This window comes from Diorhabda carinulata, chromosome X (genome assembly GCF_026250575.1).
Source record: "Diorhabda carinulata isolate Delta chromosome X, icDioCari1.1, whole genome shotgun sequence".
Taxonomy (NCBI): domain Eukaryota; kingdom Metazoa; phylum Arthropoda; class Insecta; order Coleoptera; family Chrysomelidae; genus Diorhabda; species Diorhabda carinulata.
This window is the reverse complement of record NC_079472.1, coordinates 20,004,273-20,028,205: the sequence shown is the minus strand read 5'-3', so window position 1 is coordinate 20,028,205 and position 23,933 is coordinate 20,004,273. Positions and strand designations below refer to the sequence as shown.

At 32.5% G+C, this 23,933-nt stretch overlaps 1 protein-coding gene across 1 annotated transcript in view; it reads left to right on the top strand.

The window, feature by feature from the left end:
* LOC130901297 (uncharacterized) overlaps positions 1-18,933 on the top strand; it is a 42,696-nt gene extending 23,763 nt beyond the window's left edge. Inside the window, exons 2-5 of the mRNA XM_057812536.1 lie at positions 5,325-5,564; positions 5,668-5,850; positions 16,472-16,628; positions 18,686-18,933. Of these exons, the coding sequence (XP_057668519.1) occupies positions 5,333-5,564; positions 5,668-5,850; positions 16,472-16,628; positions 18,686-18,884 (771 nt within the window). The 5' untranslated portion in view covers positions 5,325-5,332 and the 3' untranslated portion in view covers positions 18,885-18,933. The remainder of the gene's footprint in view (positions 1-5,324; positions 5,565-5,667; positions 5,851-16,471; positions 16,629-18,685) is intronic.
* The last annotated feature ends 5,000 nt before the right edge of the window (positions 18,934-23,933 follow it).

Sequence of the window (23,933 nt, the reverse complement as noted above, 5' to 3'; positions counted from 1 at the left end):
AAGGAAAATTAGATGCGTCGACACTGATCACTGAAGTAGAAGAAGAAGAAGAAAAGTACATTTATGATAAGAGAATAATCGTAACAAAAATGGTTTATACACCCAATGAGGCATTGGCGCTCTTTACTGATACAAAATAGACAAAAAGTCACTACCAAAAATAATAATAGAAACGATGTTGAAAACCGTAGATACATATCCCATAGGGCAACTATCTGAAGAATTACAAGAATTCAGGAAAGAAGATTTGAAAGCATATCAGAGAAGTTACACTAGAAAATCGTCAAAACATTTCACTTATGAAAATATTTTTAGTATTTTGCCAGTTTCATCTTACCTAGTTATTACAAGCCTAGAAAATTGCCACAGAAACGATGGAAAGTATTACCGTCGTAAATTCAGAACTTTTGGCACCACTTGATGAGGTAGAAAACAACTGTGATTCAATTATGTTCTCCTCGGAAGAGAAAAATTCAACTGAATTCACGAGTGATAGTGACGATAGTTTATTTTAAAAAATATATAAATTATGGTAAATTATTTATTGTTATTTTGATATTTGATATATGATAAATGAAAGTATACAAAGAATTGAATTCGGAATCTAACTTAGTTTACATTTTAACAGAAAGCAAAAAAATGGAAATATAGAAACTATAATTAGTGCAATTACATAAATGTTTGCCTTCAACAGCCGTTAATCAATGAAAATTTGTGAATCGTATCACTAAGGGAATCAATAAGAGTGACCAGATCGACTTAGCACAGAAAGAGGTGAAAGTTATGTAACAGAAATAACCTTTTGTGAAGAATACAAAATTGTATTCTTCCGCCCAAAGCGTGTAATCAGTTTAAAGATAAAACCGAGATTTCCAATATAGCCTACGAGAAAAATTTACAGCAAAGGGATGAAGAAAAAGTTAAGAAAAGAATTGACAAACTGCAGAGACAAATGCTGCCATATACTTTATCAATGATTTATCAAATTGACACATTATATGCAACAAAAATAGTTGATATCCTTTCAAATACAAATATATTGATGCTCTACAAGTTTATGGTAGCAAAATACAAGGTGATATTTCATAAAATTGTGAATCAGTCGGTTGTCAATAGCACAGAAAAAGAAAAGCAGCCTTCTAATGTTATGCTCGACAAACGTTATGATATCAAAAAGAAACCTATAGTACGACAACCATCTAACTATGAAAGTTAGTTTGAATCGAATTCTAACTAGTTCAGTTTTTGTGTCAAAGTAAGTTGATAAAGTTCAGTTTTGACTACATTATACTGCATTTAATTTTCACCGAGTCAAGTGTGTCTTCTTTTTTTGTACAGGTCAAGATGACCAAATCATATTTTTTCCCAAATGTAAAAATAATTACGCTTTCTGAATGTTTATTTCATATTACTATGCTTTCTACATAGAGCAGACATCTTAGTATCTAGAAAAGAGACTAAGAGGTCATCAATACGATAAAAAAATAGAACTGCATTAACTAACCATGAAATTTCAAAAAAAAAAACATAAATTCAATTATAAAGGTTCAAAAATTCTTGAAACGGAATCTAATACCCGAAAAAGAGAATTTTTAGAAATTATTCACATTCATAAGAACGAAAAAGCTATAAATGATAAAAAATACTTAAATAATTTAAGCAACATTTTTTGCTCTATTTTGTAAATTCTAATAAAACTACAAATAATTGATTTAACCACTGCTATATATTTGAGATGTAAGGACTAGAGAAAAATTCATTTTTCTTATTGGAACAAGTTCTAGTTTGATTTTATTCTTATTTTGATATTTATGATAAAGTTGATCTATTCTCAATATAAATACGCAAATTGTCAGTGTCAATATCAAATTTTGATAAATACTTAAAGAAAAGTCTAAACATCAATTGTATCTATCTTGAAAAATTATAAATAAGAGACCTAAAATCAAGAAGATTTAGAAACATAAATTAAGAAATATATATAAGAAAACGCACTTGCACTTGTACCTGATTTTAGCTTTTTCTAAACCTCTAAATCTGTGAATCTTAATTTTTAATTTATTTATTTTTGGTTATAAGTCGACGATGTCTTGTAAATGAAGATAATGAAAGAGGTCGAATCAACGAACTGGTACAAAATCTTATCAGAATCTCATAAATATAATATTAATGTTCAATAACAACATAACATAACTATATTTTATACTGTTCCCGTCAAATTAAAATAAAAAGCTCTGTACCAAACGAGTTTATTCCTTTTTTAATTCCACATGGTATATAAGTATTGTTTATTAATGTATGTATGTCGGCGATTAAGTATTTCGAACACATTTAATTGTAACAGAAATAAAATTTTTCTCTACCTACCCATAACATTTTAGCAAAAACAATAAACCAATTTGTTAATATTTATGCAACTCTCGTTTAAGAACGGCAACGTCTTGAGCATTATAAAATCTTTGGTTTATTACGCTTATTGAAAAGGTCCCACGAAATTTACATATACATGAAAATTTTATGGGAATAGTCACACTTAACGGTGATTTTATTTATTGTGTTTTATCGCATCTTAGTAAAAACGTTTTATTTATTTATTTCGGATGCAGAATTTCTCAATTTTAGTACCATTGATGAGACATTTTTAAAGATTATTTTGAACCTTATCACCAATTCAATAACCTTTTCTTTTTCTTACTCAATTTGTACCATTATCTATTACCCATATATTTAGTAAACTTTCTCGGAGCAATCCACCCACTTTTCAAATTAATGCTTTAGATTTATTTTTCCATTTATATCTCTCCTTTCCTAAAAAAGAAGTCAGAAGAATATTCATTCACTCCATATACGACATTGTCGTGGTACATATCCATCACTCTACATTTTTTTCCAAAAGTATTTAACACGATCTGTCAATTTTTTTGATTACAACATAGTATACTTAGATTTATATGAGTTTTAATAAAAACCCAATACTTTTTAGGTCCAATTTTTGCTTTTATTACGCTAGAAATTCTTTTTACATAAAGATTATAATATTTCCATAGTCTACGAGCTCCAGCTGCGTTTCAGCTTTTTTTAGTTTTGCGCTGAGACCAGTTTCCAAAGAAATAAACTTATCCACTTTTTAGCAGTTTAATATGCACTTATTGTGATTGTAATTGATCCAATTGATCCAATGTCCAAACTACAAAAGAGACCAAACCACAGGGCTAACTGCAGGGACTTTTTTAAAAGATTGAAAATTCTGATTCCTCCTTCCTTATTCATCATTGATTCCGCCTAATTCATAAGCACGCTTCTCCAATTTCAGAACGGAGGCACGATTTTTACTTACCTACTCCACGCTCAATATTTTACAATGCAAAAAAATGCACAATCACTTACCAATTGAAATCAAATCGATATCATCTTTTCCTGCATTTCGCAATAATTTTAGGGCATATTTACTGGAAAGTGCCTTCTATTCTGTAAACTATTCTTATAATATTTAATTCTCTTACCTATAATTTTGTTACCCATTGTAGTTTTCTTCTGTATATTGGAATTTTATTTTACTTGTATCTAGTTTTTACAAGCTTTTATCTAAAAATTGTAACAATTTTTTGACAATAAAGCATTTCTCTCTTTCTCACAAATTTCCTAAAGGGTTGAGGCTCGGTGACTAAGTAGTAGATTTCAGGAGCTCGATGTTACATTTCCGTCATTGTGGCAGAGCCCTGAAATAATGTATTGCCACAAATGAATACATCAACGCAACTTTCAGTACATTTATATAGAATTCATATGACCTTCTGAGGTCCTTTTAATGTCAAGCTCACTCTTCATCGTTCAGCTCGTTTAAGATCTCTCTCCATTTTTGCATATCTATAGCAATTTGCTTGTTCACCAAATCCATATCCACCTCATCCTACTATCTCGACCTCGTTCCATTGAGCACTGCGTCCTCTCCACCATCATTCTTATCCCACCTTCCAGTCCATCTCTCTATATATTCCAGCCTTATTAGCATTTGTTTTATTATGATCTTTACCACATCCTCTCCCTCCAACAATTCTATATCTTCATTTATTCTTTTTTGGTTTTTGTCTCATAATTGTCAGCATTATTTCGGCCTTTTTTTGTCGAGATGAGCCTTATTGTTGTTTTAGATAGTTTGAGTTTTGTTTTTATTTTTTCACTCTTAAAATTTCTTCTATGTTCACCAAGTACTCACTATTTCTGTTCTATATTCATCCAATTATTACCCTTTTGTACTTAAATTTCTTTATACTTCAGTCTCAAATCACAATTTTCACTTTGTCTCAACTTTCTTCTTAAAAAAATTGAGTTAATTCATCGAGGCATTTGGATTCTAAACAATTTTATTACGGCTTTAAATTGATTGACTTGGCTTTACTACCTTTTAGACTAGCTTCCTCATACTAATAGCTCTAACAGAAGCTGTTCCTTCAATTTCTACCACCAACTTATACTAAATACGCTGTTTACACTACCACTACACAAACACTCACCACTGCTTACCTTCAGATGTGAAGACGATAACTTGGTTATCGAAACACGCATGTTTGTGATTGTCTATTGAACTAGATCCCTGGAATTTTACGAAACAGAACACCAAATGTACACTAGATTACTGGATGTGTCTACAACCAGTGTGATGTGAGTCGTTATTTTTAAACCATTTAAATTTCTGACAAAAGAATATTTAAATAATAGAGATGGATTTTTGCTATACTTTCCGTACGAGTGCGAAATCTGTAGGATTCTCAATACTCTGGGACAAGACTTTCTAAACCCTGCATAACTATAAGCCCAACAACAAAGCTCAATTTTTGGCCCAAAACCTTTTGACCAGCTTTTTTCTTCTGCTAAAAAAGGGCACTAACTTTTGGTATTCGTATCAATCGTTCTTCAAAAAAACTATCTTCAATTTTTTACAAATTGTTTTTTGAACACTTTTGAACTACGGATTAATTTAGAATTTCTCACACTTACTAAGGATCATTTCAAAAACAGACCATTATCTTTCAAGGTTAAATAAGTAAAGAAAGTTTTGTAGTCGATTTTTATCTACTTTACTATAAAGATGATTACTTTGCACCTCAAACTATTACGACTGTTACATTAATATAATCGCCACTCATTTTATTTTTTTATTAATATTATATTTGTAATTTTTTAGTTAAATATCAAAATGTGTTAATTTTCATTTTCTTGTAAACTTAAATTAATCTCCTCATAATATTCAGTCATACCATACCTCTTTTTAAAGTGCTGACGTGATTCGAGATGCATCAATATATTATGATAACTTCTTTTAGGATTCAAAATGCCAGGTGATTCTTACTACTGGTCACCTACTGAAAACGAGACGGACGATTCTCTTGTAGATAAAGAACCTTACATAGATCCATGGGATTTGGAGAATTACGCTTATATTAGGGAGCACCTCGACTCCATGGAGCTTAGTTCTAGTCATAGTGGTCCTAGTGGAAGTTCAGGAGAATTTGCAGAACCGACTAATTCATTCGATTATGTACCCGGAAAAAAAGCTAAGCCAGGTAAACAATTTTTAGTATACTTTACATGGAATGACTTAGTTATGAATACTCAAAATATTTCCAAGAAAAGTCAAAATTCACTAATTTATACCAATTTTTATAGTATCTTCATCTTTTGCATCTGCAATGACGAATATCAGAGAAGAGAGATTCGATTCAATCTTAAGCGACCAAGAAAATTACGCCGCAATAGAAGACATTCAACAGTACGAGAAGAAGAATAGACAAACTCGAAGTGAAATGTACTATCCAACCAAAAGAAGAATGGCATATGATTATGAGACAGGTAAGGTCTCTTATAACTACAGCAGAAGACACTTTGAAGGAGTTTCTACTTCATATAAATCATTATTTAGTTTTCGAATATTGTCTATTATCATAAATATAAAACATGGAATTTAAACAGCGCCAATATTTCAGATTATAAATGTTTTTCATGATGGTTCATGTTCATTTTAGGTTTCTTTTAATACAAAATAGTTTAATATAACAGGTGGCATTTCGGTCTTCAGCAAAATATGACTTGACATTGACAATTTGCGTAATTATATTAATTATATACATTATGGCTGCTACGTATTTTTGAAATGTAAAAGAATTAAATTTTTCTTGTTAAAACAAATTTCTATTTTGATTTTATCTTTATTTTGATATTCATGTTGTAGGTGATGTGTTGATTAATATAATAACGTAAATTGTCAATGTCAAGAAATGTTCTAATAAAGACGGAAATTAGTCGAAACTTCAAACTTCTATCTGTTATTTTGAACTGATTTTCTATCAACAGAGACCTAAAACCGACATAAATCATTATATATAAATATATAAAAAGGTCTAAGAAATGAAAAAGATGATAATTCCTATACCTACAGTACTATTAGTTGCTTTTGAATGTTTATACCAAAAACAGAGCTGACTAATTTCATTTTTAGTTTGTTAAACTATAACAGTATTAGAAAAAACTGGTAAGTAATCATTACAGAAACAATAAGAACTTGTCTAGTAATTACTGATACTTTTTTTGGTTTACGGTTATGATCTTGTACCAAATGTAGGTAAACGATGTTTTGCCGTTTACAAAACAGAAGACGATGGAACATTTATAAAATACTGAAATTATCGATTGATTGAATCCGTGGTATTTGTAAGTAAACTTGTAATTAGAAACATTAGAAAGCGTTCATCAATACCAGCGTCAAAATTAAACAGAAAATGTATAGTATTGAAAATATTTTAATTATAGTGATTGTTTCAAAAGACTTTCTTTTCTTCATATACGAGGATGCTCCCAGAAGTACCTAGTTCGGTTGGCAACTTCAATAGTGAACTTTTTGTTTAAACGAGGCCGTATGGCCTGTGAAGTCCAGCACCGCAATGTTGAAGAAAATCTATAAAGGGATATTGAATAATCGTCGACAAAAAGTGCGCGAGCTAGTAGGCATTTCAAAAAGTGCGATGTATCGATTTTAACTTGAAATTTGAATATGAGAAAACTGTGCTCAAGATGGGTACCGCGTTTGCTCACAATTGATCTAAAACAGCGTCTTGAAGATGTTTCCATCGAGTGTTTATAAATGTTTCACTGAAATAGAGCCATGGATAAAACGTGGATCCATCACTTCACACCTGAAAAAAAAGAACAATCAAAACGATTTACTGAAAAGGGAGAATCGGCTCCAAAGCAGGCAAACACCGTTATATTTGCAGGCAAGGTCATTGCGTCGATTTTTTTATATGCGCATAGGATAATTTTCATTGACTAACTTGAACAAAGAAAAACTATCGACGGCGAGTATTATGCAAACTTATTGGAACGTTTGAGCGAAGAAATCAAGCAAAAACGATCGCATTTGTCTAAAAAAAAGTGTTGTTTCATCAAGACAATGCACCGGTTCAAACATTCGTTATTGCAATGGGCAAAATTAATGAAATAAAGTTTGAATTACTACCTCATGCACCCTATTCACCAGATTCGGCCCCATTGGATAATTTATCGTTTCCAGACCTGGAAAAAATGGCTCAATGGTCAAAGATTCCAACAATGAAGATGTTATGTAGGCAATTAATGGCTAATTTGAGGAGCTTGACGATTCTTAAGTACATTACGCAATAAGTACGCAATAAATATATATTTTTTCAACATTTTTGTGTGTGTTTTTTTTTTGTCTGTGCACATTGTCCTGAGACCCTCTTCGTAATTATGATAATGATAATAGACATAATATAGTCATATTCAGAATTTCACTTCAAAATGAAGATTATTAAGATAAAAAGTTGAATAGACCCTCATTTTCAAATTCCAAAAGCTGACCCAAAAGTCTTAACAGATATCTTGTCGGCGTGAAATATCTCAAAAATCAACTTTTCAGATTTCTGCTCCAAAAGTATCACTGCTATATACATTTATTATAAACGTTGTACAGAATACAACTTTTCATGAAATTTTTCTTAAGCCGTTTTGAAAAAGAAGTTGCAGTACGGGCAGTTTTTCATTTTCAATAGTATAATGCAATATCGATCGTTATAACGCGGTATATAATCCACCATAAAATGTAATAAATAATTATTACATAACTTTTTTAAAGGACTTAACTTGTATATTTGCATGAGTTTCTCTAATTGAAATAAATAGAAATCTTTGCATTTATTTTGCTTCATTCATTCAAACAAACTTACCACTAATGATCTAATTTTTTATAAATCTTAGAGAAACCAAGTTCTTCAGTTGATTTGTATCGTATGTAAATCTATTATTCACAAGTGACATATCACTGAAGACAAATTGATAACGATATAATTAATAATTACTAATTGTTTACTTCCTTTTCATTTTTAATTGTTTTCGGAATAATTCAAGCTGTAGGTAAGTAACAAAGATATATCCGAGGTTAACTAAATTTCTCAAAATACACACCGCACCAAATCAAATTACTATTCTTTTAAATAAGACTATTGATTACAGAGATAAGACTTATAAAATCTCTTAAATACTGTAATTGTATTTGTCCTTTAGTGGCAGGAAACTGTAATTAGGTTAAAAACAACTTTCAACCTTCGGGGCCGAAATTATTGTCAGAGATATTTGCAATTGTCTTGCGAATCGTAAATAAATAGATAAAAATGTAAAATACCGTAGTTGCATAACCTGAACATTTTTTATTCAAGAGAGGAAAGCGAATAAATTATTTGGTCTGCCGGTCGAAAATACAATATTCGTCAGCTCTAAAAATATTAACTTTAACCAATTTTCTGGTAAATACTCATTAACGAGTACATCGCTCTGACTTTTTACCAACTAATTTGATAAAAAAAAACAAAAGTGACGAAATTCAGTGATGTGATGGAAAAATATTATATTTTAAATATGAGCAATCGAATGGTGCTAAATCTTTTATAGGGACAAAAAAACATTCCGTGACCTTCTGTTGAGCTTGATTTAACCCACTCATAGCACACGCGTGGATTATTTTGTAGAACGTTGTTGCAAATGGAGGGGCGCATATTGAACCCATCCCACGACCAGCTCCGGCCCAACCTGGTTCGCGTGGTACCGAGTTGTACTTGCAACACGGTTTAGTGGGTCGTGGGTAGCTAGCCTTCTTGAACATATTTCTGGAATTTCACCAGATAACTTGAACTCTCCGTAACTAACTCTTTTTCGCAAATACTCATTTGTATTACTTTCTTTTTTTTTTTTTTGGTAGCTCCAACATAATAAATCTTTTGTCATCCTCAGATTCAGACTCCAGATCGAGAAGAAGCTGCTGGGTCGCTGTCATCTTGTATACTAATGGGGATTTGGGTATAAATCGTGAGCATGGGCTGTGTTCAATATGCGTTACTATTAAAAAAAAGTGGACATGGGCTGGGCCTGGCCCTCGCGTGGGCTGGGTTCAATTTGGAGTGGGCCTTCAAACTTAAAAAAGGTTGTTCAAACTTCATATTAAACACAGTGGTGGATTCACCAGCAGGCTCAGTAGACTGTAGCCTACTTTCAAGAGGCGGCAAATTTTCTTCGCACGGGAGGATGAGAAATTTTCACAGAAAATCAGTTATTTCTACAAATTATTCAATAATAGTTTTGAACTAATAATTACTATAATTTTTAACTATGTCCCATGTCCGTAATGTCCCTGAATTATTAATTTTACATAAACAATTCAATCAACATTCAATATTGATGATGTAATTAGCAATTGTCAAAACGTCACTTATCTTAAATAGAAGTAGTACATGAAATTTTCTTTGCTTCATAGTTCATAATAGAATGGAAGACTGTTAAGCACATAGATTTTCTAGTAGTTTCATCGTGCTATACTTGCCATTTTAAAGAGCCTTTGACATCATTAAGCAAGCTGTGAAGCTTGTCAAAGTGTTTGAACTGCACCTGTATGAGTATTGTATACTCACAAGTGAGTTGGTCAACACTTTATTCCTCCTTCATACACTAGCAGTACACCAAGTCGTCCGTGATGCCTAGAGTGTAGAGATGACGTCTAAGATGACCGTGTTCGGCTAAGAGTCTAGTCACTTGTCGAGTCGAGAGTGAAGTAGTTGTTAACAGAGGTAGAAGGCCCATCTATGTGTGCCTTAGCTTGTCTCAACTTGTTTCGACAACACCAAGAATGGTTTCTGAGCCTATTGGCGGATTTGCCGATTCCAATCTATTGAACGAGTCTGTTAGATCTTGCAGTCATCACTTACAAGTTCTTATAGGATTTTCTTCCAGTCACTACTAACCTAGAGCACAACATTTCGGCGGTTTTGGATTGTACGGCAGCTTTGCTTTTTTAGTTTAAATTGATTATCCCACGTTTACAATCAATCACAGCGAATACCTCAGCTTGGGAAACGGTAGCATGTTCTTTAAGTAAGAAAAATTCGCCTATGTGGGGGGGATCTCAGCATTTTTTTTTGCTTAAATAGTTCTTTGGAGTAAAAATTCACAAGGATCTTACACGGAATCATAGTTTTCATATTATAAAGTTGAAATTTTATTAATTGAAAATATAATATGAATAATTTAGCGCTGAGATATCAAATTTAAGAGGTCGGTGGCAAAAAAAATTAATAGCCTACTGGTGGCGAATCTGTAAATCCTCCACTGTTTGAAAATCTCATTTACTATAACAAAGGATAACACTTTTATCAGATTGCTACTACTTATAATGAATGTTTGTTTATCTTCTGACAGTTGTGTTTCATACTAAAAAGCAGAAGTAGATTTTTCGGAGAATAGACGTGGCAACAAAACAAATTTTGAAACAACAGGTGTTGAAATAGAACTCACATTTACCTATTCATTTTCTAAGTAACTTTCAATATGAAATTAATGAAGGAAATCGTTAATTTTTAAAAATGCTCAGATAAAATATAACGTTACGCTACCATGGGCTTAAATATGTAATTTAGTAAAAAATTAGGTCAAAATGGATTGCTAGGAGCGATTTCTGTTAAGTAAGTTTTAATTGTTTGAACATATTACATGATAAATATCTAACCCAAATAAATAATTTCACTTTACAATGTAATTATTATTTTTTGATTGTATGTGACACTATTTTTATATTTCCGCTTTATCTAATGAAAAAAATGGTCATTTCAGGGAATAGGGTGATAGTTAACAGAAAAAACCGCAATAAAATATGCTAGAATTCAATATAATCAATTTTCAATTTATTTGTAACTTGAAATTCCAAATAAATAAATTAAATTATTTATAGCTCGTTCCTATATTATTAATAATAAACCTCCAACACCAATATCTCCTTCTGTCATTGCCTTATCCGTTACAAACGTTGGCTATTAACAAGGCTATTTTTATCTTTTTTACTGAGTTTCTAAATAGGTCAACAGATGATACTCCAAACCACTGGTGTAGGTTGTGCAACCATGTCTTAGTATGAGGTCAAAATAATCCAGTTCCATCGACTAACTTCTCTTTCCTTAATCTCTACATAACTTCCATATTGTTGATGTGCTCCGTCCAGGATATTTTCGAAATATGTAGCAACTTAGTACACTTAATTTCAGTCGTGAAAAATATCTTTGCTGGTATATATTTTCTTCATGTTGTTAAACATAGCTCGAGCTCGTATTTCTGTTTTTTTTTATATATTCAAGCAGATGACCGATGTCCGAAAATATAACTGGCGCAGTCAGTAGGATAATTTCGCCACTGTTTTGGTCTAGGATTTATATTTATTAGTTGACGCGGAAATTGTTGTAATTACTATTATTATACTCATAACAATTATTATTTATAGGATAATTAGAATTTCTATTATAATTATTATTATTATTATTATTATTATTAAAGTGTTGACGATATGGGTAATAAAGGGTATATATGGGTATATAAAGATTTATTATTATTGTATTGATTATTTTGGTTATTTCCTTATTAAATTGAACATATAATTTTTCGAAATTTTCGTTGACATAAGCCATAACATCCTCTAGCGGGCTAGGCTTTTTGAGATGCATGTTGTTTTTAATCATTTAATCACTCAAGTTTAAATTTTTACTTATCCTTTGAATTGTTTGGCTCTTTAATAATTGTAATCTGTTTCCAATAGTTATAAGGTTTTCATTTTTGAAGGGTCCTGCTCTTATTAGTTCCTGTAATATGCAGTCTACCTCTCTTCTGGCAGCAAAACATTGTATTAATGCATCTTCAATGTTTAGCCATGTGTTTAATTCGCTTCTATTCCCTAACAAAACCACAACTTTTCCCACTAACTTGTATGCATTCTAATACTTGTAAGTTTGTGTCACGATTAATATAAAATGCAATTAGATTTTTACTTCTATGGTAAATTTATTCAAAATATTAATATCGCCGTCGTAAGGTTTGATATTTTCCACTTTTAATTTAAATAATTCCCAGTTGAGATTTTTAGGATTTGCTGTTACCATCTTTAATCTGGATTATCTTCTTTTATACTTAGTTACTCAACGATGTTATAAGGAAAAAGTGAAAAAAGGAAAAATTATAGATATAGGAGACTTGGCACTTACAGTGTCCTGTCCCTCGATGAATGTAGATTTCGTGCTGTAGTATTATAATACTTTTTTCTGGAAAAATAAATGACTGCGCCAGTTATATTTTCGATGTTCGAAAATATAATCGCGTATATTTTTTGCATATTTTGTACCTATTCATCTTTATTTACTGTAATTACTGTGTCTTCGGTATATCTAGTATAGTTAATTGCGTCTCAGTTGAATTTGATACCATCTAATAGTTCTGCCAGTGTTTTCCTAAATATTTTTTCGGAATAAATTTTGATAGGAAAGGTGAAAAATACAACCCTGTTCATATCTCTGCATCTCTGGTTGAAAACCTGTAGATTAACGATGAGTGTTACTAGATCGCTATATTTTTCTTCTGAACTAACCTCACACAATCGGACTGCTCGTTAAAAACTATAATACTGCAAAATACGATGTTAAATGGTATTTTAAATTCATTGAATGTTAAGGTAATTACTAGGTATTTAAGCTCTTCACGCCAGAATTACTCTTAATCCATTAATTTTATATACTTTCACAGATGCATCGATATATATTGCTTCGATGGTAAAACGCTACGAAGATTTATTAGTAATTTATTTTCTACAGTAAAATTAAAAGGACTTAAATCAGCATAAGTTGCTAGTTTTTGATGGTTCTAAGAAATAATTTGAAGGAGGTATTTATAATAATACCTACACAGTGGTGTCATGGTAGCGGAACGTGTCGGAACGCCGTTCCGGTACTGGTTTTTGGGTGTTTTAAAATATGCTTTGTGTTTTGTTCCGGCCAGTAATGACAAAATTACTGTTACATAAATTTAAAAAGTAAACTAAATCATAATTTTTAGCGAAGAAGTTAAAAAACCCCTTACTCTGTCTGTATTGAAAGTGCAATAGAACTTCTAATGTAAAAGATCATCCTCTCCCTCCACCACCGCTGCGATCGCGAATATTTCTGTTGTGATCTCCATTATAAAAATGGCCGCATTGAGAGTTGCGCGCTCAGACACGTGCTACCACGGTGCCAATGGCCTCTCTCCACACTACGCAGTTCTCGCCTTGTTTTTCTCAGTAACTTGTCACTGATCCGCGCGTTAACAGTGTTCGTTGTATTCGGTTAATTCATTTGCTATCAATCGATTCTATTTTTGGGTTATTTTTTATTTTTGGCATGTTTCCTATTGAGTTTGGTTAAGCAATGTAATGGAACCTGATAGGAAAAAACAGAAAACTTTAACCTCATTTTTCATCCGAGGGAAAATAGAACCTGAACCTGATTCTTCTCCTTCTTCAAATGACGAGGGAATACAGAGTGTACTATGAAAATAAAGGTAATGCCTATGATGATATTTCGCAACCCAATCCTTTACTTAATTTGGATGGACGTCTTTGTACAGAGGAAGCAACCATTACTACCGGATTAAAGTAGCCTATTGTTTGGACCCAAGAAATGTGGGTGCAAAAAAAGAAGCTTTTCCATGCCTTGTTTGCAAAATGGAAAACTTGGCTGTATCAAATGTAAAAATGTTTCACATTTAGATACCTATAGGATAGAACGATCAAGCAACCTAATGAATGGCGTTCGTACTTAGTTACCTTTAATGGTAAAACTAAGACTGCTCAACTAACGTCACTGAGAAAAAAGATTTTTGACCATAAAATATCGTACAGCCACAAAGCAGCAGAACGAATCACTGAAGTAGCCAAATCTGAGACAATTGAAAAAATAAGTGATTCAATGAATTCTACACACATTGAGACAATAAAAACTGTGTTCAGAACGGCTTATTATTTAGCCAAAAAAATAGGCCCTATACTGACCATTTTGATCTTTTAGAACTACAAAAGCTACAATATACTCGAGGAATACGGCAGCAGAAATTATTGACGAGTCAACTACCCTTGGTGTAAAGTCCACTCTAATCGTCTATTTAAAGTGCGAATTCAGCAAAAAGCATCCACCGCACTTTTTATTTTTAGACCTAATAGAGTAAACAAACGTCTGAAGTCGTCGTAGACAGTTTACTGGGTTGTTTGAAAAACCACGGATTCGACAAAAATTACCTGAAGGAGAACTTGATTTCATTTGCGAGTGATAGTTCCAGCGTAATGTTAGGGAAGAAATCAGGCGTTGCAGAGAGGCCGAGGAAAATGTATCCAGGCATTATTGTGTGTTATTGTGTATTAACTGATGCAATCGATGAAGTTAGAGTCGTAAATGATTTTTAGATTTTTATGGATAAAATATACTCTATCTATACTTAAATCACCGAAACATCAGCGTGAACTAGCTGAATTTGCCTCAAAGCTAGAACAAGAAATACAGAAAATAGGAAAGATTCTGAAAACTAGATGGGTAGCAAGTTCGTTCCGAACTGCTTCTTCAGTGTGGTATGAATACTCTGCTATATACAACAATTTTGAAAAGGCTAAAGTAAACGCAGACAGAACTTCAACAGAAAGAGCTATGTACAGTGGTCTCTCCAAGCTGATTTCGTCATCTCAGTTCCTACTAAATCTTGCCGTTATGTACGATATTTTGACAGAACTTTCAATGCTGTCAGAATTTTTGCAAACTCGAGAAACTACTGTTGTTTATCCGGATAAGTTAATCAGAAGAAGTATTCAATTTTTTGAACTCCTCAAAGAAAAACCTGGAACCAAGTCTCTTGAAGCTTACGTTGCTGAGAAAGTGGGCCATTTTAACAATGTTCCCCTCACAAACAACCAAAAGATTAAGGTCATGAACCATAGCTAACTTATAACCAGTGTAATAAACAATCTTAATAAAAGAATGTTTTCTACCAAATCCAGTCATGAATCAACATCAGCGTCAGCGGATGCTACCTCAGCCAGTAAGGTAGACTATTGTCAGACTTAAAAGTCCTGGAAACTGATCAGTGGCCGGCTGTACGGTTTGGTGAGGAAGAAAATGAAAATGTCTCTAATGTTCTCGCCTTATGTTTATAAAACATCATGGGCCAAACGGAACCTTCTGTCAAAACATGGATGAGAAGGCACCGTAGCGCAGACGACACGAGAACACGCCAGGCGAAACCATCACTAGACGAGTAAAACCCATATGTTAAGCGTCCAGGACGAGTGCTTTCATAAACCCATGTATTCGGATCTTTTATAGCAGCTATATAATAACTTAGAAGATGCTTATTTTTAGTCTTCGCTCGACTGCATTCTGAACAGAAACCTACTCCATCTAGTTCTAAATGGTTATGGTGATTCGATATTTCTTGACCAAGTTCTGGAGGACATTAGTGAGGACTGCGTTTCTATTTTGATACGTACAGCCATTTCGTAAGGATATAATAGCTTTCTTTTGGGATTCGCAGTGCTTGTAGTAATTAGTGGAAATTGAGAGCTAAATTGATGAGAAATCGACTAAGGAGTTATTTCCACTGTTTGATTTATAGCTTAACATTTTAGGAAGATATTAAGAATATCATGAATACATTCAAATATCAATTTTTAATGTACTAGGAAGACTCAACAATAAAACATGTGAGGTCAATAAATATCAATATTTCAGTCACTGAACAAGAAATTAAAATCGATAAGAAAGTCTTGAATTCAAGACCTCAAGCCTTAACTACCATATATTTATTATGTGTAGCAAACGAGAAAGCTAGAATGACTAAATGCCCAAATAGGTCCTAATTTTTGCGAATACGAAAATTGAAATAACGTCGATTTACACTAAAACCAATAATTGGCAAAATATTTCGAGTCTAAAAAGTGACAAGTATGATTTATTATTAGAAAATTTTAATAAAAACATTATAGATAAATGTCATATGTCAATAATCAATATTTATTACAATAAACGACATTACTGATAAAATAATTATACTAAAAAGATGTTGTCTTCAATTGCAGAAGAAGACGTGTCTCCCTACGCTGAAGGAATTGTGCAAGAAAATTCAGTGTTTGGTATATACGATGAAAAGGGGATGTTTCGACGAGTTGCATTACCACTCTCTTATAAAACAAGAGATAGAAGTCTAAGTTACTCATATGGAGATTCATGCGTTGAGTAAGTAAAGAAGATATATCACCTTTGTGGATACAACTACCCAAATATTATTTTTTTTATTAGAAAATACATTAATTCCAACTTAGACTGAAGAGTCTCAGTGACTACATCTTATATATGTATGTGTTTATTTAAATAGTATGGAGTAATACCCACGAACTACACTTCTTCTTCTTATAGTGCCGAATCCGTTATCGGATGTTGGCTATGATAATTTTGTTCACTGCAGCTCTATATTTACCTAGATGATAAGATGCAATATATTATACGTGTTACTAATGCGTCTAACATGTGCGAAGTAAGATAATTTTCTGGTCTTAACAAACCTTATAATCTCTCTCTCCTTTCTCATTTGCACCATAACGTCGTCATTACGTATTCTATCCTGCCAGCTGATTCGGAGCATACGCCTATATGTCCATATATCGAAAGCTTCGAGCTTTTTAAGAGTTGACAATCGACCTCATACGGCTTCAATGGCTGTAAATCGAATATATCTGACAAAAGTAAACGCCAATTCAGCCAAATATATAAGAATTGATGTGATTCGACTTCAATTGGCGTCAATAGTAATCAGAAATTTTCAATAAACATAAAGTGACAATCGACCTGTTGCTTTTTAAGAGTCAGTGTCCATGCTTCCATACCATACAAAAGAATAGAAAACACGTAACATCTTAATACCCTGACGCGAAAATTGTTAACTTAGATCGTGACTACACAAGATGTTTTTTTAGTCTAATGAATGCTGCTCTAACTTTCTTAATTCTCAAATAGTTAATCTTTTCCGTTCGTTTCAATGGTTCATTGTCCACAATATGGTCACCATCGATTACTGGATTTTTGCTGATGATCATGTACTTAGTCTTTTTGGTATTAAGATTTATTTCATACTCCTTACATTTCTCAACCATTTGATCTAATAACGTTTGTAAACCTTCGATTGAATCAGCTACGAGGACAGTTTCATTGGCGTATAGGAAGTTATTTATGGTCACCCCATTTATTGTTATACCTTCTTAACATCTTCACCAAAGGCCTCTCGGAATATATGTTCCGAGTATAAATTGAAAAGTACTAGGTGACAGTATACAGTCCTGTCTGACGTACTGAACGGAAGTCCGCGAGGACACCAACAAGACGAAACAAATGCTGAGGGTGGGCGAGAGGAAAACACTGAGAACAATAGTGGGGAAAACAAGAAGAGACAGTTAAGAAATACAGATGTCAAAGAGCAATGCAGGATACTAGGCATTGTGAGATGGGGAAGACAACGTAAGAGGCAGTGGTACAACCAGGTAAGACGGATGGACGAATACAGACTTCCGAGAATAGTCCTAGAAAACAACCCGCCCGGCTCAAAGTCTCCCGGGAAACCACCTAAAAGGTGGAAAGATAGTTGGCAATCCACCTTTCAGGAAAAGATGCAGAGGCAGCTTCAGAATTAACAGATCGACAGATCTCCAAGAAGTAGAAGAAGAAGATATCAACCAATCCGTTGGAATTACATCCTTGTGATAGATAGCGTTAAACAGTTTAGTTAGTAATCTACGGTAATTGGTTTCAAGATTTTTAAACAATACTGTAGAAATTCCGTCAGGACTGCTTCCATTTTTTGTATTTGCAATGGCTTTTCAGACTACATCTATTTTTATATCTGGGCCAACCAGTGGTTCTTTCATTCTTTGGATCTCTTCTCTATCATCGTCAAATAAATCATCTATATATTCTTTCCACATAGCTAGCTTTCAATCTATATCTAAGATGATTTGTCCATTTTTATCTTCAAGATTGCTATACCTACTACACATCCGTGGTTTCTTTGATTTTCTTATGAAGATGAAATATTTCGTGCCTTCCATCCTCAATCTCTGTACACTCTCTTGAAAACCATTCAGATTTAGCTTATCTTATTTTCCGTCTTATCTCTGAATTTAGTTATTTATACTTGGGTTCCTTATTTTTATTTTTTCGTAGTGCATTAAACGGACATACTAAATACAATTTATAATTTTACATATATTAAATATTTATTTTCTGTTTAATTTTTTTTTCAGATACAATTCTAGGATACAATCACAAACTTCAACTGAAGAATTTCCTAGTGATCGAAGAGATACTATGTATCCAATTTACGATGATGTAGAAAAACAGAAAAAAATTAAACCGCATTTCGGTTTCAGTAAATACGGCCATCTCAAAATCGACTACTCCTGCAGCTGGAATAACCTCAATAAATTCATGAAGTACAATTAAAAATTTATATTTCAGTCCTACAATGATTATATATAAAATTTTTGTGAAATATGTACAAATTTCAGATAATGTTTGATATATAAACCGTGACATAACCCAGCTCCATCAAGCTAGCAGCCAAATATTCGGAAAAATTTTAAAAAATATATGAAACGAAAGGATTTTCAATGCTCGTTCTGAATATTCAAATCACGAATTTTCTTGTTGATTCGATAAAAAGATATTAATTAAAACCTTGGTTGCAAATTCAGATTAGAAAATATTTTTTATTTCCGGCCCAAAGTGTTCTCTGGAAAAACTAAAAATACCTATCAAATGCTCCTAATTCTCTCCTTTAAAAAATATATTCCTTTTTGTCCAAAGTCTTAGGGAAAAAGGAAACCAAAAAAAAAATAACTAAATTTTCCGGATCATTCATCAGTTTGAATAAGGTAATTGAAATAGCGTAGACGATTAGGTAACGTAATTACAGTAATAAATGGATCTCTCAAAAGTCATCGGCGTTATTTGAAGTAAAAAAAGGAACTGGTAGTTTGTGTAATAAAAAGTTAATTAAACATTAATAACGTTAATAATTACGTTACCTAATTAGTAAATAGAATGATCTCCTATCGTCTACACCAGGGATGGGGAAACTACGGCTCGCGGGCCATCTCCGGCCCGCAAAGCGTTGAAATCCGGCCCGCGAAAACAAACAAAAGTTAAGCACAATTTTCTTTTTATCAGAAATTACATTCGCATGAATTGGCAGTAAAGGCAGTACACGTTGGGCATAAAACCCGAAAGTTCGACTGTCGTCGAACGCACTACCCATTTGAGGCAACTATTTTTGAACACCAGCAAATTGGAATTTTATAATTTCGGACACAATACCCAAATATAGTTTCCCACGCCCAGAAAATAATGGCTATGTTTGGTACAAGCTGTTTGTGAGAACAAACGTTTTCAATAATGAAATCATTGTCTTCGTAATAGGCTTATGATGAAATCATGCAGAAACAAAAACAGTTCCACATGTCACATGTTCCCACAAAGACCAGACCCACAATTAGTATTTCAGAAAAATTATGGCAATATTTTTATTTTAGTAAATAATGTAATGCCTCAACTTGGCCCACCATATATTTCGTTAGCAAAAATTGGCACGCGAAGAAAAAAGTCTCCCCATCCCTGGTCTACATTATTTCAATCACTTTAAATTGATTCAAACATCATCAAGTTCTGAGCACGTGCACAGCCAATTTACAGGCCTGTGTGCAATGAATAATCCGGAAAAATTAGTTAATTTTTTTTTAGATTTCCCTAGGACTTTGGACAAAAGGAAAATATTTTTGAAACGAGAGAACTAGGAGCATTTGATAGATATTTTTAGTTTTTTCAGAGGACACTTTGGGTCGGAAATAAAAATCTGAATTTGCAACCACGGTTTTAATTAATATCTTTTTATCGAATCAATGCGAAAATTCGAGGTTTGGATTTTCAGAACGAGCATTGAAAATCCTTTCCATTCAATTACCACCACATATTTATGTCAATATAAGGTGGATTGACCAGCTCTTCTAGATCCACTAGACTATTTGTTCCTGTTTCGATCAAGACCTCGATAAAGTTAACTGATTTTTGAGGTAAATGTCTACACACGCATCTAACTTCGCGAGGAGGTTACTTCAACTCACTTCGAAACATTTGACTCGGGCAAAAAATCGATAATGATCGTAAGTTGAGAGAAGCGAGGCAAGGTAGAGAGAAGCGAGGCAAGGTAGCACGAAGCGAAGTATATCTCTACACTATCTTATTGGGTCCATCAAATTTTCGAGTTGTGTAGTGGATGCAAAGGGTCTTACTACCGCTGTGTGCCTTACGTAAAATGTACCCTGTCTAAAGCGCAATATTTCTATTTTTGACAAAGGTTATGGAAGCTCCTGTATGGTATAATATGTTATCATACAACGTATTAGATTCAAGTATCTGATTCACAAAATAATAGTCGGTTTAGTAGTTTTAGAAGCGACACGATTCACGCTGGATCCAGTAACATGAATGGCTACCTATATTTGCACGATCTGTACTCGTATATGGTATTTGTTGCTTTCCAATCACAAAATGTGAATACTCAATCACGTAGATGCCTGCGCAATACTTTAAATACATTTTCCAAATTGTATTTTTGAGATTTGTACGTTCTCCTCTTGTCCGCCAAGCATAAATGTTTGAGCTTCAAAAGCTTCAAAATTAGGCTTCAAAGACAGTGATTATATAGACATCTATTTCAATTTACATTTGCATTATTACTTAATGAAGAAAACTATAAAAAGGACCAATAAAGTGAGTAAAAAATACAAAGAAATGGTTCCAGTGTATTCATAATTTATCGAGTATGTTCTAATTCGGACCCGGCAACAAATAAACAAACTCAAAACTCCCCGAAGTTTGCTCCAATTGTTTCTTGTGTGCTAAGGCCTTGGTGTTCCATAAATTTCTATAATCGACTAGAGCGTAAACGTTCTGATCGACGTCTGAACGCCAGACACAGCGCGTCAGCATTTCTCATACGCGAACGTCGACGTCTCGTTCACAACAGTGCTAGCATCTTGTGATATAAAATGGATATAAATGCGACATTTTTGGCGGCGCTTAATTGAAGAGGAGGCACCCAATGGTTCGAAATAACTAGAGACGCGTCGCAGAGCGTTTGAATGGCGACTACGGTTTCCACAATCCAACGTCAGTGTGTGAAACACAACAGAACAGTAAACATTATAGGAGCCCATAGCCTAAGCTCATGGGCGTCAAGCCTATGGGTTTCGTACACAAAATGCTTAATAAATTGAAATGCAACTAATATGAATCTTACTTTGAACGCTCAAAAAAATTAGGTTAGGATGTCGTTCTATGTTAAAATATTATCTGTATCTTCATTTAATAATATAAAAAGTTCTGCTTGGTACAATTTATATACAATATTTAACTTACTTATGCTAAATGAACGAAATAAACACGTGAAAGAAATTAGTAATGGTTATTTTAAATACAAAAAAACTATTTAATTTGATTATAATAATTCTAAATCTTATTACCCTCATATTTTACAAACCTAATTTATCGCAAAAAATATAATCATATTTATGTATCGAAAATTATTTTACAGTACAGTATGAAAAAATTGTTATTGACGTTATAAGGTGGTGTAATTATTATTACGGTACTTGCCGGACTTATAACGTAAATAACTATAAAACCAAACATATAAACAAATCAAATAGGACGCGCAGTAACAAAAAATACATATATATAAATGGGAAAGTTTTTCATTAATTAAACACTCGTTAGGTTGTTTTCATTACTGAAATTTTAATTTATCAACTGACATTAATGAAAATGAGAAATTAATAAAGTTGAAATAGTTATTTGTATGCCAAGGACTGAAAATGCTAACAAAGTAGTATTTCATCCGCGGCGTACACAACATTTTTTAGACGACGCATATGTCCAAAACTTTTTCAATTACACTGAGGAAAGAAAATAAATAATAGAGAATTATCAAATTTTATTTATTGAACAGTATAATGTACTTAATAATATTTGCAATATCAATATTAATTTATTAATTATTTGCAAAAAATAATGTTGATTGTAGCTTATTTGAATATTTATTGGATCGGATGCAGATAGAATATGTATATGTCTACTAGATGTTGATGGAATTTCGGAAAATTAAAAATTCAAGATTATGCAAAATCATCGAAGTGAAACGAAACTGTCAACATTGAAGTAGCTAGAATCACATTTAAGGAAGTTAAATTTGTCTACTCCAGAGCGTCCCGAAAGTGTTTTGTAGTACGGAACTGTCACTTTCAGTACATGGAACACTCAAAACGTACCTTTCGTTATGTAAATAAATACAGATCGAACAACTTTCATATGGCGTCGTCTAAAAATTTAATGTAAATTAATGTTTTATATTGCGACAAAAGATCCAAAATTCTCAAAACCGTAATTTTTTTTAAACGAGTTTTGGTATTATCTAATTACATATATTATGTTTTAACATTTACATATACTTATAAAATAAAAATATAGTTCTGAAATATTAAGTTGTTTAATTTAATAAACCATCCATCTTATTCCCTTACCTGACGATGAGATGCTCTTCATCAATTTCCAATAGGCTTTCGACTAAGTAAAAAGAAACAATTTATTGACATTACTAAAAGAACAAGGTATAAAGACAAAACTACGAAAATTAATCAAGATGATATGAGCGAAACAAGGTCAGAATACTATTACCTTGAGGAGAATCTGATGAGTTTGTGATTAACAAAGGAGTAAAATAAAGCGACTCTCCATTGGCCATACTATTTAGCTTAAGATGAGAATACAAACCTAATGAGGAAAATTCATAAAGGAAATTAAAGGTTATGTGGTGGACTCACGCTGATGATATAGTACTTGTAACCAAAATGAAATATACAGGGTTTCGGAATAGCACTCCAATCTTTCAGGAAATGATTATACAGGTAAATATAAGGAAAAAAATTGGTATAACAAAACTTCCAAAAACGCTTTGTGAGCGATAGATTTTGCCTGAATATTGACATGAAAAATTTAATAAAATAGGTCTCAAGATCTGTAACTGTGATAGTTTTTACATTAACTGACGTAAAATACAAAAAACTGAACTCCAAAATACACTTTTTTACATTTAGAGTGAAATAACTTCGTTCATACCTAATAAATGCACTAAACTTTCAAATAAAACTTACAGAAAATTTAATTTTGAAGAGAATGATATGTAAAACCTCAATAAAAAGTAAATGGAAGTTGAAAATATATTTCACTGAATGAGTTTTATGAATTGTAATAATATTTTAACTTAAAGATATACTTTTAATTTTTGACAATTTCAAACCCAAGACATTCAATATGGCTTACATTAATACACAATAAAATTTTTAAAAATGCAGGATTGACTACTGCACCCTGTATATATTCTATTATTCTCATACTTAACGTGTTAGGCTTGAGTAGGAAAGGAAAAAATAATTTCAC